Source organism: Salarias fasciatus, chromosome 6 (genome assembly GCF_902148845.1).
Source record: "Salarias fasciatus chromosome 6, fSalaFa1.1, whole genome shotgun sequence".
In the NCBI taxonomy this organism is placed as follows: Eukaryota; Metazoa; Chordata; class Actinopteri; order Blenniiformes; family Blenniidae; genus Salarias; species Salarias fasciatus.
The window spans coordinates 24,279,191-24,296,066 of record NC_043750.1 but is presented as its reverse complement, the minus strand read 5'-3'; the positions used below and the strand labels follow the sequence as shown (position 1 = coordinate 24,296,066).

At 44.7% G+C, this 16,876-nt stretch overlaps 1 protein-coding gene across 1 annotated transcript in view; it reads right to left on the bottom strand.

Annotated features, from left to right (window-relative positions):
• Positions 1-2,179: 2,179 nt before the first annotated feature.
• Positions 2,180-16,876, bottom strand: part of LOC115390122 (collagen alpha-1(XI) chain-like) — a 41,462-nt gene continuing 26,765 nt past the window's right edge. The window contains exons 37-66 of the mRNA XM_030093829.1: positions 16,245-16,298; positions 16,057-16,164; positions 15,879-15,968; positions 15,699-15,752; positions 15,514-15,621; positions 15,329-15,436; positions 15,187-15,240; positions 15,060-15,113; positions 13,446-13,553; positions 13,310-13,363; positions 13,180-13,233; positions 13,034-13,087; positions 12,905-12,958; positions 12,721-12,828; positions 12,435-12,488; positions 11,894-11,947; positions 11,762-11,815; positions 11,432-11,485; positions 11,242-11,349; positions 11,108-11,161; positions 10,525-10,578; positions 10,328-10,435; positions 7,570-7,623; positions 7,406-7,441; positions 7,256-7,309; positions 6,695-7,022; positions 6,347-6,459; positions 6,166-6,234; positions 3,378-3,611; positions 2,180-3,290 (exon numbers count right to left, since the gene is read on the bottom strand). Of these exons, the coding sequence (XP_029949689.1) occupies positions 3,144-3,290; positions 3,378-3,611; positions 6,166-6,234; positions 6,347-6,459; positions 6,695-7,022; positions 7,256-7,309; positions 7,406-7,441; positions 7,570-7,623; positions 10,328-10,435; positions 10,525-10,578; positions 11,108-11,161; positions 11,242-11,349; positions 11,432-11,485; positions 11,762-11,815; positions 11,894-11,947; positions 12,435-12,488; positions 12,721-12,828; positions 12,905-12,958; positions 13,034-13,087; positions 13,180-13,233; positions 13,310-13,363; positions 13,446-13,553; positions 15,060-15,113; positions 15,187-15,240; positions 15,329-15,436; positions 15,514-15,621; positions 15,699-15,752; positions 15,879-15,968; positions 16,057-16,164; positions 16,245-16,298 (2,637 nt within the window). The 3' untranslated portion in view covers positions 2,180-3,143. The remainder of the gene's footprint in view (positions 3,291-3,377; positions 3,612-6,165; positions 6,235-6,346; positions 6,460-6,694; positions 7,023-7,255; positions 7,310-7,405; positions 7,442-7,569; positions 7,624-10,327; positions 10,436-10,524; positions 10,579-11,107; positions 11,162-11,241; positions 11,350-11,431; positions 11,486-11,761; positions 11,816-11,893; positions 11,948-12,434; positions 12,489-12,720; positions 12,829-12,904; positions 12,959-13,033; positions 13,088-13,179; positions 13,234-13,309; positions 13,364-13,445; positions 13,554-15,059; positions 15,114-15,186; positions 15,241-15,328; positions 15,437-15,513; positions 15,622-15,698; positions 15,753-15,878; positions 15,969-16,056; positions 16,165-16,244; positions 16,299-16,876) is intronic.

The window sequence follows — 16,876 nt, the reverse complement described above, 5'->3', positions numbered from 1 at the left end:
AAAGTTTCAGCACCGGTGGAAATGCTGCTGTTGGGTGTACGGCACACATGTCAGAGCCAAAAAAAAAAAAAAAAAAAAAAACAGGACACAGAGGAGGGTCACAGAAAAAGGTGAAGGAAGGAAAAGCAAAGGGAGGAATATGAATGGTGAATACCTGGTGCTGGAACGCTGACTGAATACAAAATACCTGCAGAATTCACACACTTTCACCCAATTTCACTCAATAATGGAAATTAATGAAAGGCCTGGATTTCGGCCAGCTAAACACGGAGCCTCCGGCGGAAACGCAGGAATCAACTCAGACTGGATTTTAAAGGTTAAACTGCAAAAAAAAATGATCATTTACTTTCAGTTTGAAGTGTTTCTCAAAGTCAGGTGAGTTCTGTGCACGTGCGTGAGTGCGTGCACGTGGCCGTTCATGTTGGTATTTTTAGCTTTTTCAGACAGGCTTTACTTCCACACTCTGCTCTTTAGAAATGGATCAACATGCAGCTGGCTTTTACCTGCAACTTAGACCACTTTACATAAATTTTATCAGCTCCGCTGGCTTTCAGTCCCTTTTGGAACACACATTAAGGTTTTACTGATCGATTACGGGACATTAACTACTTTGCATCTAACCTACATTGTGACCTCATTATTTCATGCATAGAATATTAAGTTTTTTCCGAAAATGTCTTTGAACTGGCAACTGCAGGTCATCGGCAACCTCATAACTATTCCAAGTGTGAGAATAAGCAATGATTTAAATCTTGATCAAGCAGCATCAGTCATGTGTGTGGCAACAAAGGCTCAGCCCTTCCAGCTACTTCACTGTGTGTCCAAAATTGAGTGAATTAACATCTGAAAGGTTCCGCTCTGTGGGGTTTGAAGTGTGAGCATTTGAGTTTCTTCCCACACTCCAGAAACATGTTTTGAGGTTTTGAATAAAAAGATGAGTCGTTGATGCATAAAACTAAAACAGCAAAAGACAGAAGGCAGCACTTTTTCTTTTCACTGACAATTTTGGCACATTTTCATCGACTGACATGATTTCTGTCTGAAGCTCAAACAGACCAAAATGTTTCTCAGGCTACAACTCACAGAGAAGACAAAACGCTTTTTCAGAGATTTTCAGAGAATGTTTTGTGTCCATTTGTGTAACTCAAACAAAACAAAGACAACCGGTCACACCAAAAAGGCAACTGTATGGAAAGTTATCACATCTTCAATCGATCAGTTCAGCTTTAAGTGACCGAGCCGCGCTCCGAGTTGACAGCTGAACCTCGGGCCTCACAAGTCTCACCTTCTCTTTCTTTTCTAAAAAAGTTTTTCCCAGTAGAGTTTGTGGGTGTCTGTGGAAGACTATAAATAGTTGTAAGTTTGGCAAACAACTTAAAATGACCTCCAAATCAAATGGTTACGGTCTGGGGAGCAGCGTCTACGAGTGGCTTCAGTTACAAAACTCCTCTCGGCTTGTGCTCGACTGACCATCCAAGAAAACTCAGCAGAAGAACAGATTACTTTTCCAAAACCAATCATCAAAGTTCCTGCAACTGTTGGTGTTAACCTGCTTCTATTATAAATCAAAAAAGACTGAACTGAGTGTTCTCTCCAGATAAAGACTGGGTCACTGACACGACACGTGTTTGGAGCAGATCAAACAATACCAGAAAGAGCAATAAAAATAAAACCAATAACACACAATTCACCTAAATAACTCAAACCTCTAAGACAGAAATGGAAAAATGGCGGCAAGTGGGTCACACTTAGACCCCGTCTGCCTGCTGGATCTTTTTCATATGTAGGACAATCAACCATATTCCAACAAATAATTCCCTGAAATATTGTTAAACTGAATGCATTTTAAGACAGACTGTACTTCTTAGTTGCTGTTTACAATAAAGTAGTAAATTTTCATAATTCATTAAATAATCTGTCGCATTTGATCCCTCTGGTGGAGAAGGTGTAATCTTATGGCCTTCATCCAAATGAAAGTTACCTGTCGAGGCAGGTGCTGGTCCAGAGGTGAGAAAAACAATCTCATGACTGGAAGGTCACAAGTTTGATTCCCTGCAAGACAATTAGGTGAAGGAGGCAATTCATTTCAAAATATTAAGATATTCCTGGAAGAAGCAATTGGGTGGTTTGACCGACAGACGCAGCAACAGTAGCATCCCTAAAAATAGTTTCAAATTGACATGCATTATGAAAGTGGAGACTTAAATAGAGCATAACTAAGAGGGTTTCATTCGGGTTTGGAAGTAGCAGGAGATGGAAGCATCCCCTCCCGTCTTCATCAAATGATTTCAATAAAACAAAATGTCATAATAACTTAAATGTACATAATGTACTTTTATTAAAATATGTTAATCAGTCACTTCCCCGCACAAATATGCATACAAAGACCTTGAGGCAATCATACCACAGCTGGGCTTGTTAAGTTGAAAAAATATAAAACATGGCTTCACAATATATAAAAAAAATGCACTGCCCCAGTTCCCTTTTACAAGAAATGCACTCCGTAAGGAGCGACACATTAGCACCGTGATGAATTACACTCCAATATACATCACATATCAGATAATTAGAACAACAAAATTACAACAACAAACAAACAAAAAAATAACAAAAAAAATAACACAACATATTGAGGTTTGACGAAGTCACGGAATGAGGTGGTGAATGAACGCTGCTAAAATACAGTGTTTTTAGAGGAAGATTCACTGGGAAGGACGTTCTTGTGACTGCAGACAGGTAGGAATTGAGTGCATTAATTAATAATTGCATGAACACAAATGAAAACTGGATGAATACCACTTACTCCTTCAAGGAGGAAAGAAGAGAGAGAGAGAGAGAGAGAGAGAGAGAGAGAGAGAGAGAGAGAGAGAGAGAGAGAGAGAGAAAAGAAACGAGTGTCACTGAGTGTGTGTTAACAGTCAAGACATGTATGCACTTCTCTTGATACCAAAGCAAGTGGGTCCGCTGAGAGAACGTGTGACATGAATGTGTGAATGAAACAATGAAAAAACACTGTTGCTGGTGCACCGACTCATAAATACATGGTTGTGATTGTAGTTCTCGCCCTGCATAGAAAACGTGTCCATGGCTCTTTTTTCCCCATGTAAATGCTCCAGTATTGTGGGTTCCCTTCCTTGACCTGGTTAACCATTGAAGCAGATTGGGCCCACTTGGAAACCAAATTTCTGGTTCCCGTTTCCAAAATCGGACACGGCCACATCGACGATGGGAAGCGTGCTGGACAGCGGGGCGTCAAATTCTAACACCGTCCTTTCCTGCCCTGAGCGTGTCTGCAAAGGAAATGAAGATAATCAAAAGCGAGGTCTAACAAGAGGTGTGTCCGTGTGTGTGTATTTACTTCCTGGTGCGTTACCCACCTGACACCCGTCGTACAGGGCGCTGATGTAGTGTGCGTTCTCGTGCGTCAGCTCCTCGCCGTTGCTGCCCCTGAAGCGCAGCGCGTGCTGATGGCTGTAGGTGGCAGTGTGGAGCCAGGCGGCGGAGTTGAGGCAGTGATAGGTGAAGGTCTGCTTGGCGGTGGCGCTCAGCAGCTTCAAGAAGTTTAGCTGCACAACGTGCACTGGAGCGCCGTCCAATCCGGAGTAGGAGAACTGTGAGAACAGCAAAAGAAAGGCACACAGACGTCAGCTACCATTAGAGAAACACCAAGAGAAATCTGGAGATTATCACTAAAACATGCCGTAAAGTGAGCGTGATAAGAAGATTTATCCAGAATATTGGTAACAAGTACTGTAGGAAAACTCTGATCGCTCGATTGCTTGATTTGATGTTATTGGCCTGGTTATTGCTCAATAGTTAGAATATCTAAATAGAAAGAAATTAAATATATAAACACAGTGTACACAACTCATAGATTTATTTTTCTAAAAGCCCGGGCTTTAACAGCCATTGTTGGTTGTGATCGATTGCCAATCATTTTAGACCAGAATCATCCGACACCATTGGACGATCACTACAGAGCAGACTAAAGACAGGACATGAACAGTCATGTTTGGAAATATGATCAGTCGGAGGAGGATGGAAATGTCTCATCACTCTGCTTTTACCAAGAAATTAATAACTTCTAACATTCTTGATAATAAAACAAGAAACCCACACAACCACTGGTAAACACCTGGAGTACAAATGTGACATTCTGATGGAAATCATCACTTCTGAGTCATGATTCCTCCACCTCTAAGGCCAGAGGATGTACCATGCAGTACAAAATGCAACTGAACTCCATCCAACAGTCATTAAAGACATTTCTTACCGACTTGTTTCCAAAAAATGCACACACACAGCATGCCAGCATGCACTGCACAGGAAGTATTGCACATCAATAAAGAGGAGAAGGAGAGGAGGCCTCATGAGACCCTCTGATGTCAGATGCAAATTTATTTATCGACACGTTGGTTGATTAAGGAGAGATTGAACTGCGAGTATAAATGATCACACTGCTTCCCACCAGGAAGCGACCTCTCTCTGCCTCATTAAGAAACTGAAACAGTCTGCACCACTTGCCCAAATAAAGGTGAAAATGCCGTTCCACAATAACTGCATCAAGGCCATCTTCACTGAATTCATTCAGACCTCTGAGTCAGAACCGTGTTGCAGAGATAAACCTAATCGGCGGTAATCCAGCCGCTTGACAGCCAACTATGAAAGCACGGCAGGCCCGTCACCTCAGAGTGCTTCTATTTATGTGGAACAGCAGCGCAACAAACCTGTGTTAGATTGTAAAAATAGTGATAAAATAGACCAGCAACTTTTTCAGGAAATACCCTGTTTTTCGGACTATGTGAGCCTGGATCAGCTTCTGGCTTCGGCCCCCTGCGGATTGAGTCTGAATGAAGTAGGGATGCAAGATGGATGTTGGGATGAATGGAAGCAGAGCATCATCAATTGTTGTTCAGGTGAGTACCTGAACCAGCAGATGTTTTCCCCGTTATGCAACGACAGCAATTAAAACTTGGAAAAGACTTCTGGTGTTTGATTTTAAGGCAGCACCAATTCATTCAGAAGGCAAAAAAAAAAAAAAAAAGAAAAAGAAAAAAAATGCACACAGCAGATGTGCTGGTAGAAGCACACACAGTTTGTGGGATTCACCCACTGGGGAACAGGAATACTGGTCCTTCCTTACACACGGCGATTTGTGCCAACATGCTGTGAAAAACAAACGCGGGTCTCAATTAAATGATAGGAAGCTGCACAGCGAGAAGGCAAGACCTGGAATTCAATCTGCGATGTGCAGTATTACAACCTGTTTGATAATCTACAAGCTAAACCCAGTCAGCTGCAGTAAACAGCTTCTTTGTTTTTTGCTTTCTGTTACTTGTTTTTTCATAGTTTGTGTAGAACAAATTAAAAATATATATCTTCTAGCCAGCTGAGTACATTATGGAAACTGGAGAAAGTCAACACAAGCCGTCCAATCCCTTGAACGTGATCTGGTCTGGAGAATAGCACTGTATCTTCACACATCTGAATAACTTGTTGACTGTTTGGCGAGAGCGTCCTGCCTCTTCGCTTTGTTTTACCGGCTATAATGAGGAGTGAGAAGTGTTGTGGTGATTTGCACTCACCTAGCTGGCACTTAACACCCCTTTCTGAAAAAATGTTTATCGCTGCAAAGTAAACTGAGCGACAAGGACTCCAATCTATTCAGGCCCCCTTCAAACGTTTTCCGTGGGAACAACCATCTCGGCTGGAGTAGAAAAGGACATTGCTCCTGCGCCACTTTCTGCCGTGCATCACTACAGTGAGCAGGGCTGGAAATGTGCACTCGATGAGATGCACTGGAAATCAACTGACAATCTGAAAAATTGAGTTGCTGAAGCCTCTCCTGACTGCTCCCGGAGTCTGACTTCAGATGGTCTGATGGTTTTTGCATTAACTCTGAAAATTCGAGTAGCTTTGTGGAGACACTCAGAGTCTGCCAACTGCTGAAAACGCCTCTCCGCGCACGCATTAATAAAACGGAGAGGGCTTTTTTTTTTTTTTTTCAAAGCTGACAAATGCTTGTCACTGGCGTTCAGCCAAGATGTGTCCCTCGCGCCAAATCGTGATTCAATTATTTCACATGTGAAGTCCCGTCCCTGAAAAGCTGCATTAAAAAACAAACAAACAAAAAAAAAAACATATACAAATCCCATGAATATATACCTTTTTTCCTTTCCTGAATTGGCTGTACCAGGTGCCAGGCTGCTCCCCTTTCCAGGCTGCTAACTTCACCTGTAGACGGATAACAAAATCAGTTCGTGAAGTCAAAACACGCAATAACTTAATAACTGTGAACAGCCATTAAAAAGGTTAGAAAGCGTGAGTGTGTGTGTGTGAAACGCACCGACTGGAACTTCTTGTCGGGGTGCAGACACGTCTCTCCCTGTGCGGTGAAGTTACAGAACACTTTGAAGGCGTCTCTGTGGCAGCCCTGGTTCGGATCTATCCAGTACTCTCCTGGGAAGAGATAAAACAGAGCGAGGGATGAGCACAGAGGGGCTGGAAAGAAACGGCCACGGCTAATAACACTGTCAACAGCCGACGCAGGAAACCACACGGATACAGGTGAAATCAGACGGAGAAGCAAACGCGCTGAGAGCTGGGAAGGCGGACAGGGAGAGAAAATGAGCCCAGAGATGCCGGCAGACAGCTGCCATAAACAGATGGCCAGGAACACAAACTGATAAAGTACCATTAGGGAGCTCCGGGTGGAGCAGCCAGAGCTCTTTGCAGGTGCGGGCGGGGCTGTGGTACGTCCCTTTTGGGTTTCTCAGGCCCTCCACCTCCACTTTCATAGAGGACAGCGATGCAAACACCTCCTCCATGCCTTGGCCTTCCTTCTCCTTCGCCCAGCCCTGCTCCGCCTGGTCGCTCTGCATCCAGTCCTCCTCCTCCGCTCCCGCGTCTATCACGTCCTCCTCCTCCTCCTCGTTTTCCAGCGCGGCGCCGTCCACCGAGGTGTGAGTTCTCCTTCTCCTCCCTCGCTCTGGCAGAGGTGACATCCCAGCTGCCGGCGGTCCCTGTGGAGGGAGGAGGAGGAGAGGAGAACTGATCCAAGCAGACATAAAACACAAAGTGAGGACAAACCATTAACCCTTTAACCAGGAGTTCGGTCTGGATATATGACTGCATGGCACTTGATTTTGTAGAATACTGAAAAATGTGCAACAGAGAGATTCTTCTCTTCCCCACGACCCTGTATAACTGTATAAAGCAGGATAGAAGATCTATTAAAGGTCTCAAGAGAACGTACTGGGGCTCCTGGAGGTCCAGCAGGTCCAGTGTCTCCTCTGGGGCCGATTGGACCCTAAATAAGGACGAAATAAAATAGCATCGTATTATGCAAAGACCCTGCACTGGTGGGGTAGAAAACATGAAGTTAAACAATGAGCTTTATAGCCACCTGGTTTCCTTTTGAGCCCTTCACTCCGATAGCGCCCTGTGAACGACAGCAGGGGGTTGATAAGAGACTCAGACACAGTATGATACAATAAATCAAGGTTTTCTTTATCAACTGTGATGTGTATTTTCGGATGATGTGGAGTTCTAATGATCTAATATACTCACAGACAGACCGGTGGGACCGGGGGGGCCAGGGGGACCTGGCGGCCCGACGGGACCCTGATGGAGAAAAATCAAACCTGGTTTAGCTACCAGCTCCAACACAGTACTGTGAAGATGATATTGATCAATAATACACTTCTGTTTAGGTGAATTTGTTATTTAAAGAGTAAAATTGCAACAAAGTAACAATGTGACGTTCCCCTTACTCAAATACCGCCTGACTGCCTCGGTACCTTGTAGGATTTTCCTGCTCCAGCCCTCCGCAACGACCCAGACAGGTGTTATTATCGCCCACCAACGTGAGAAATTAGATACAAACAATGGCTTTTTAATAAAAGTATTAGTTTTATTGTGACTTTTCTCACTGTGAGTGAGTTTGATTGATTGCTGACTATGTGTGTGTGTGTGTGTGTGTGGTGTGGTGTGGTGTGGAGATCTGCATGTACCCTTCTTCACCTATGCAGCAGGAATGGCATTCACTGAATGCTCACTTGTTTGATCATGAAGCAAACGATTTGACCTGGGTTGTAAGATAAAAAGCATCCTGGAATATTTTCACATCACTGACACGTAATCAGAACGATAGCGGGGGTTCAAAAGGTCAGTCCTGAGCTCCGAGCTCCTGTTCAGTCACTCACAGCTCTGCTTAAAGTTGAAGTTGAACTAACAGTCCTTATAGCTACATCCCTCGTACATTAACTTTTCTTAAAGCCACTCATAAGAAAATATAGAGACTTTGTTTACCCACAGAAGTACAAGTTTTTTTTTTCTTTCTCTTTGCTCACGAAGGGTTTACGGTGCCAACAAAACAGAATCTGTTCTCGTCCTACGTGCCATCCTGGTTAGTAACGCTTATTTAAAAAGGAAAAATAAAAAGCGGTGCCAGCACAGACAGTCCGACAGGTGGCTCAGGAAATGTGGGCTGTATGGTTTGTGGAGAGCTGGGAAGCAGCTTTGCTGTGTTGTTCAGACTGTGTGGAGATAGTGTTGACACGGTGCTTTCTGTACTCTGGTCATATATTTATGCAGAAACAATGTTAGGAAATGAAGTCCAGCACACAAAGAGACATTTACAGAAAAGATGACTTCATTTCTGATGATAAAAAGCAACCAATCGTGTTAAATCGTATTGCAACTAGAGCTGCTAATGAGTTCTTTGTGGTCACGGTGACATTTAATCTCGGCGTGTTAAAGAAACAGATACGGACCAATTTGACCGAGACTGGGCAAAATCAGTAAAATGAGAGGGCAATTAATCTTGAAGTGAAGACAACTCCGAATGTTCTGCTCTGATTTAGCACAGAGATGTACGGGTACATCATGAAAAAGTCTGTTTCATCACAGATCAGTTGTGATACTCTGATTTCTTTTTCGCAAATGTTTGCTGACATCTGACACGTGCAATATGCTTTCTTCTCCTGCCTCTCAGCGAGCAAGCTGTTCAATATGCAGGTGCATACAATTTCTCCAGAACTGGTTTGTCTTTGTGCCGCTTTGTGTTGCTGCTCTGTCTGCAGCAGCCGGCCTGAGCCCTGGAGAAACATGAAGCATATCTTATCGCATCTGTGAAACTTTAACTATTTTGATTAATTAAAAAAAAAAAAAAAGAAAATTTAAAATTGTAGTTCATTGGTCAAAAATGGAGTAAGATATTACTCCTCAACTTGCAAAAAGCTTAACTTTGCATATCATTTGGCAAATCAACAGAAAGATCTGAAATCTTTCCGGCTGTAGTGCTTTTCTTCGTACTGAGGTTGACAGAATGCTTCATTGCAACATTTCTGCAACCTTTGGCAAGAATATTTTGTCTAAACCACTCCCACAGCATGGCTTCGATGCCAATGCTAATTCGGTTTCTTTCATCACTAAGTTCGACTGGTGGGTCACTCGTTATTCTGTCATTAGGGCAAGAGAGTTGGGTTTGAACAGAAATACAAGATTTAAAGGCTGAAGGGGTTTCACATGGGATATTTGGTCCAAGGATTTGATAATTGTCTCTAAAGTGATTAAAGATTTAAAGCAATCATTTCTGTGAATTAAAAGCTAGAAACAACACAATGATTTTTATATTTTACATTAGTTGTATCAATTACCGGTAAACCAGGGATGTCCAACAAAGGACACTGAGGCCAAAGCCTGGTAGAAAGTCCTTTCCAGCCTGCTGGGTGATATTGCAAAGAGTGAAAACTACAAAATGTAATTTTTTTCAATAAAAATAAATGCTGTTTTAAATGTATTCACTGTGGATGGGTCTGTTGAAGGAAGTGTAGCAGATAAAAAACAACACTGAGAGCCCAGCCGAGACGTTCGAGGAGCACTGAACGCTGCCTTATTGTTGAGAGATGGAGCGTGAGCTTCAACGATAAACTGTGAGGGTGAATTTTTAAAAAGAAAAAATAAATAAATAAATGCACGCAGAAGGCTGCAAAATGCCACAACTGGAGAACATTACATGTTTTTAGACATTTCACGGCAGGCAGGCAGAATAAGGCAAATGTATTTCTATTGCAGCACTCAGACACGAGGTAATTCAGTGTTTTACAAGGAAATTAAATAAATAATACAAGAGCTGTATGTTGTAAAAGACAAAGTTAAACTTCTCTCCCTTTTCACAAGAACAAAGGTAAAATGTGGAGTTTTTTAATGCTACCATTGAATGAGTTTGACATTACGGTGCTTCAGATGAAGCTCTGTCTAATCTGTGTACAGCTTCCTGCAGGTGGGAGTACCGGTATGTGTGTGTTTGTGGTGTTTTCAGCACCTCGTCTCCTTTTGTGCCGAGCAGCCCTTGATTTCCTGGCAGCCCCCTGTCGCCCTTCTCCCCGATGTCTCCCGGAGGTCCGATCAACCCGATCAGACCACCGTGACCCTGCACACACACGCCATGAATGAGGTCAAACACAACATCGCAGCTGAGAGAAAAGGGAATCTTTGAGCATGGAAATTGCATGTGCTTGCCTTGTCTCCTTTCTTGCCGGGGTCTCCCTTCAGTCCCGGTAAACCCGGTGGACCCTGCAGAGACGAAGTTTCTTTATTCCTTTTTCATCAACAAACATGTTTTTTTCTTAAAGGATTAATTAAGTTTCTGGCTGGTTCAGTTCAGTTCAGCAACAATTTAGCTTAGCTTAGAGTATTTTGCATAAAGTACTAAAAAGGGGAAATATTAATATGGCTAACCTAAAGACAACAGAATCTGCTTTCCAGTGCATCTTAATCTAATTAACACTGCCCTGCGCCAAGAAAGAAAAATATCACTGTGCTCAAAGCAACAGCTGGTTGTTTTTATGCCTTTGTTTCTCCGAGAGATTAAAGAAAACACATAAAATGTATTAATGAGCTCACAAAATGCTGGAGTGTAGATTTTTTTATTGTTACCCCTGGACGGATCTAATTCACTTATCTCACTAAGTTTAAAGGATTTATGCTGAGTCGGGCAAACCCACGGCTGGTTTTTGTTTTTATTTGCCAAGAAGTGGTGAACTTTTTAAGTAAATATTATATTGTGCCCCCCCTCCAAAAAAAATTTACTGGCTCGCCTCACCATGGGGCCGGGTGGTCCGGTCTGGCCTGGTGGTCCATTTAAACCCTGCTCACCCTGAGAACGGAAACAGAAACACAAACGATCGCACTGAGTCTGCTCCACTCTGATTCTGCGGCTTTTTCACGTGAACTCACTGCAGGACCGGGGATCCCTCTCAAGCCCTGGGGACCAGGCTTGCCTGGATGGCCCTGGCCACCGACAGGCCCTCTCTTCCCAACAGGACCCTCCAGTCCCGGAGCCCCCTGGAGAGACGGAAAGCAGGTCGCCCCTCAGACTCTGAGCAGTCACAAGTTATTACTCAGGGAGCCTCTTTCTCAGCCTCACCTTCGTTCCTTTCAGGCCCGATTTTCCTTCCTTCCCCGGTTTCCCCAAGTGGCCCTGAGGAGCAAGATTTTTACAACATTTTAACCTGAATCTGTCATACAGGTGCGCACACACACACACACACACACACACACACACACACACACACACACACACACACACACACGGAAAATGCATTAAGAGAAACACTGTCAGTCTCAATCTAGGAAGAAGGAGCCAGCATCCTTTACTCAGATTCTCACTGTTATTCAGGGGCTGACACACTACAACATGACAACACACACACACACACACACACACACACACACACACACACACACACACACACACCCTTCTCCCTGGAGGTCCAGGTGGTCCCGGCTCGCCTGGTGCTCCTGGTGGTCCCTAAAAAAGCGGATATGTTTATTGATCTTTCATGAGTTTAAAGTGTGGAGTGTGAAACCTGGAGGAGGGGGAGCTCACTGATTTTCCGGGGTCTCCAGTGTCTCCTTTAGAACCGGGGATGCCATCGACTCCCTGAGAAGAAAAGTGTTGACGGCTGAAACCTAAATTGCAGGTATGAGGCTGAACATCTTAGTTTAGATTAAAAAAAAATCTGTTCTGGTCCAACCTCAGCAAACAAATAAGGGTTTTTGTTACTGCTGAACATCTGATCTCTAACAAAACACTCAACATGCAATTCTAACCCAGTGTATCTACAATGTTTCTCACACAGTTAAACTCATTTTATGTTTTAAATATAAAGACAAAAATGTCAAGCTTGTGTTTTATTTCCCATTTTAATTGACTCTGTAAGCAGAATTTCTCACTCAAGAAATGAAATACCGATGATCGTCTATTCAGCTGCTTCCTTTCACAGTTTGTCACCGAGGCAGGTCACATCAACTGGCTCCAAACCCTCGGCCAGTTTTTACACCAGGCACCAACTGGGATTTTAACCCGGGTTGCCGAAGCTCAAGATCGAGAGCTGAGTGACGATAAAACACAAACTTGAGACACTCACGTTGGGTCCAGCTTCTCCCTGCTGGCCCAGATCTCCAGTCAGACCGATGGGACCCTGCCAGACAGGTGACAGTGAGACATGAGTTCCTGTGATGTGGATTTTTTCTGGTTTGTTTAGACACAGAGGAGCATAGAGGCCAGTTCACTGCAGCTTTAATGTGTTATAGAGACACACAGTAAATCATAAATAATCAGGAGGTTCTACTCTTGTGTGTGTTTTGCTGCTGTCTGTTCAGAACATTTTAACACCAAAACATTAGGCAGGGTTTCAGATTTTGGCCTCTCACAGCGTTGCCCTTGGCTCCATCCTCCCCGGGGGGGCCCTTGGCTCCGGGTGGGCCAGCGGCTCCTGGGGGGCCCGTGTCTCCCTTCTCTCCGTGGTCTCCTTTCCCTCCCTGCAGCAATGACAGCGAGCATTAAAGACACAGCAGAAAAAAACACCAAAAGACATTCAAAGTACCAGAAACTCACGAGTCTTCCTGAAACCCCGACTGCTCCGGGGTCTCCGGCCTCGCCGTCCTCTCCCTAGCGTGGGACCAAAACGAGTGTCAGAGAGAGAGAGACGATTTGAGGGCGAGTTACCAGAGGAAGCTCCTTCACCTTCTCACCGACGACCCCCGGCTGTCCCACCATCCCCGGTCGGCCTGCCGGCCCCTGTGAGGGAGGAAGACCACATTCCCTCAAACATCAAAACATAAATCCCATAAATCCCACTCTCTTCACACACTCGTGTGTGTGGGACTCACCTGTCCCCCAATGGGTCCTTGAGGGCCGGTGGGGCCTTGCTGGCCTGGAGGACCCTACAACCGCGTCAACAGGGAGAATTAACACCAGCCGATTGTCAAAGTGTGAATATCAAAGACGAGAGGCGCTCACCATGAGGCCCACATGGCCGCTCTCGCCCTTCTCTCCCGGCAGGCCCGGCATTCCCTGACAGGACAGACAGGACGGCGGCGTCAAGCCTTCGCTTCATCTCCTCTGAGGTTCGCACGGCGAACACAACCAAACTCACCTGTAATCCCGTCGGGCCTCTGGAGCCCTTAAAGCCACGTAATCCCTCGTCTCCCTTGGGACCGTACATACCCTGCTGGCCCCGGGGCCCCAGCAGTCCGTCCACACCCTGATGCATCCAGGAGAGTCAGACGTGTTTATTATGAAGGGAGAATGATTGAAACGTCACGTCAATGCCTCAGGATCTAATTCATATCGCCTGGGTTGAACAAGGCACGTTTAAGTATCAATACAAACTGCATCACCTTTATTGAGGCCGGGTCTGCCTGATGAGTCAGTTCATCAGTTTGTTTTATCACTATGGATGAATGGGATAATTATGATTTCACTGGAACAACAATTCTTACATAAAGTGACTTTATAGAATAGTTTTGTCCAAGAGTCGCACTATTTATTATTGTACCTTAAATAATTTATTGTTTTATTCTCTTCCTTTAAAATTGGTGTTACTTTGTTTGTGGTAAATCTCTGATAACAGCTGCACTGCAGTAAGACACCTGGGGTGGCTGCAGGACTTTGGGTTTGATATTTGTAGCATTTGTAATGCGTTTGTGGAGAACACAGCTCAGTTAAGTTCTGAATATATTTTAAATGACACCTTCAAAGAGTATTAAACAGTCAAAAAACTAACGAATATGAAAGACAACATTAATAGGAGTGAATTAATTGGTCCATTGTGCTGACTACTGCACCTGTATCTCTACAAAACGCCACTGTCTCTATTAAATATAATCTGATGTGCCACCAGAGCATCGTGCTAAATCAGAGCAAAATGCTGCTTTTACATCCCAATATTACCGTGTCAGTAGATACAATAACCTAACCTCTACAGAACAACAAAACAAGAGGTGCGGTTTGTCTTTGTAAGACCGTTGTGCACGAGCCGGACATCTGCAGTGGAAACGTGACTAAGTTTAATTAAGTAGAAACTAAACCTGTGGCCTGGCCTGCATAGGCCTGCTTCATGGGTTGTTACTGAGACACTGGAATTGTGTCCACTGTAGCAGATATAATATCCCGAGGGAACAGAATTAATCGGGCAAACAGCATTTCTCCTGGGTAAATCTGTTGTACTCAAATGATGTTTTTGTAAACGTTTTTCTATTTCATTGCAGATTGTGTTTGACATTTACGTTTGTGTGACGTTTTTTGCTATTTTGTTATTGGGGTTTCTAGATTTTCATACGGCAGTCAGACTGTGAACAGCGATGCATCTCCAACATGAATTTGAGAAAGGAGATTAAAATTTAAATGCTAAAACTGTTAATTCTTTATTATCTGGGACTTCTGGTACAGATCCCAGTGGAAAATACACCTATTGGCTTTCTTGTCAGGAGCTGAATGAGAATCTGGCTTCTGAAATCTGTACAAAAACCTAAATGCAAACTCTAAGCAGACGATCTCCTGGCTGTCGTTTCATCTTGAACAGAGGAACGGATCAATCCATCCGTCTCGTCTCTGAACAGCAGCGCGTGAGTGAAAAACACGGTTTGAACCCGGGATCTTCTGGGAACCACACACCTTTCATCACGTCTGTGTTTCTGTGCCGTTTGAGGAGATTCTGGTTTCCAAATACTGAACAAACAAAAAGAGCTCGAAGAGAAATAAAGCTTACTGGAAGTCCTGGCTGGCCGACTGGCCCCTGAGTACCATGAGGCCCCGGAGGTCCCTGAAGTGAGGGAAGGAAAGCGAGAGATGAGGAACGATCCGCTGAGTCGGTCGAGAACATCACCGCCACTCACCGCTTCCCCCTTGTCTCCTTTGCTTCCTTTCTGTCCCGGTCCTCCCTGCTCTCCCTGTGGACACAGACACACACACATCATCACCACAGCACACACACACACAAACACGCTCACACAGCCATTCTGGATACGTGCAGTTTACCTTATCCCCATCATCCCCTGGAGGTCCTGCGGGGCCAGTAGCCCCGGGCATCCCTCCCGGTCCCTGATCCCCGTCTTGGCCCGCCGGTCCGATCGGGCCTTTCTCCCCCTGCGGGACAAAACGCCGCTCAGCAAACACACCTGGACCTCCTGGTCACACCCGAATGAAACGAAGTGTGTATTTACAGGCTCGCCCTTCTCTCCCATCGGACCCGGGCCTCCAATCGCTCCCGACCGGCCGGGCTGTCCGATGGCCCCGGCGGGTCCCGGGGGGCCCCGTTCACCTGTCGGCCCCTGCAGACGGGAAACGTTCGGTTCCTTAAATGTCTGAATATATATTTAAATACAGACGCAGAAGTGTTACGACTCACGATGGCTCCTGGAGACCCGTTCGGTCCCGATCCTCCTTTCAGGCCGGGCGGTCCCTGAACGCATCACACACACACATCTGTTTTCACTCCACTTCACTCACTTCACACACATTTCTAGTATCTGAAACAAGTCAAAGTGTTTTTAAAATGTGGTTTTCGTGTTTTCGTGGTGTGTGTTACCATGACTCCCGGCGCTCCTCTGCTCCCCCTGAACCCCTTCAGGCCCGGAGGACCGCTCTTCCCAGAGGTCCCCGGTAAGCCCGGATCGCCCTGGACGACAGGAAACATGAAGCTTAATCAAAGCTCTAATGATGACCCCGTGATTCTCATAGCTCCTGTTTTGTGTGCATTGACGGACCTTTCCACCTTCCTTCCCAGCGGCCCCGGGTAAACCGTGCTCTCCGGGCACGCCTGGCGCTCCAGGATGACCCCGGTCTCCCATTGGGCCCGACTCTCCCGATTTACCCTAAAACACCAATAAGAGCGTCGATGAAAACATGAGCTCGAAGCTGAAAGAGCGAAATCGTCTCGGCGAGCTGTACGCACCTGCGGCCCCACCACACCCGACGGTCCCGGCGGCCCCGTCTTCCCCTGGAATCCCTGCAAACACCGAAAAACACAACTATTCAACACCGTGTGGCGTTTGAGTGTGTGTGGCTGCAAGTTTTCCTCATTGTTTTTTCGGCCAAAGGACGATCGCGCTGAGGCAGGGAGTGAGTTCACTGTGTGAGATCCTGCTCAACTCGAAACGGCAGAAATAAAGTCCTCATAAAGAAACACATCAGGAAAGTTGAGGCTATTTCTGGTTTTAGAGTCGGTTTTGCAGGAAATGCCCTGTTAGGACAAATCGCTGAAATGTTGGAGAACGTCAGTGCCGTTAAAGAACACGTGAAGAGCTACATTTTGTGACATAAATACAAACTGTATCAAATATAAATACAACAAATAGAGAGAAATGCAACAAATGTTTCTTTTCATGTAATAAATCTAACAAAAATGGCATCTTATTTCCCAACTTATAGTTTTAAAAACCTCTGAAGTGCTGTAATGGATGTGATTGGATATCTAAAAAATAAAAAAAAAATAAAATCACAAAAAAAATTGTGCTGCTTAAAAGGTTTTGTACTTGTTAGTAACTTAAACTGGTTAGTTTTACAGAAATATTGATGATTTCCCCT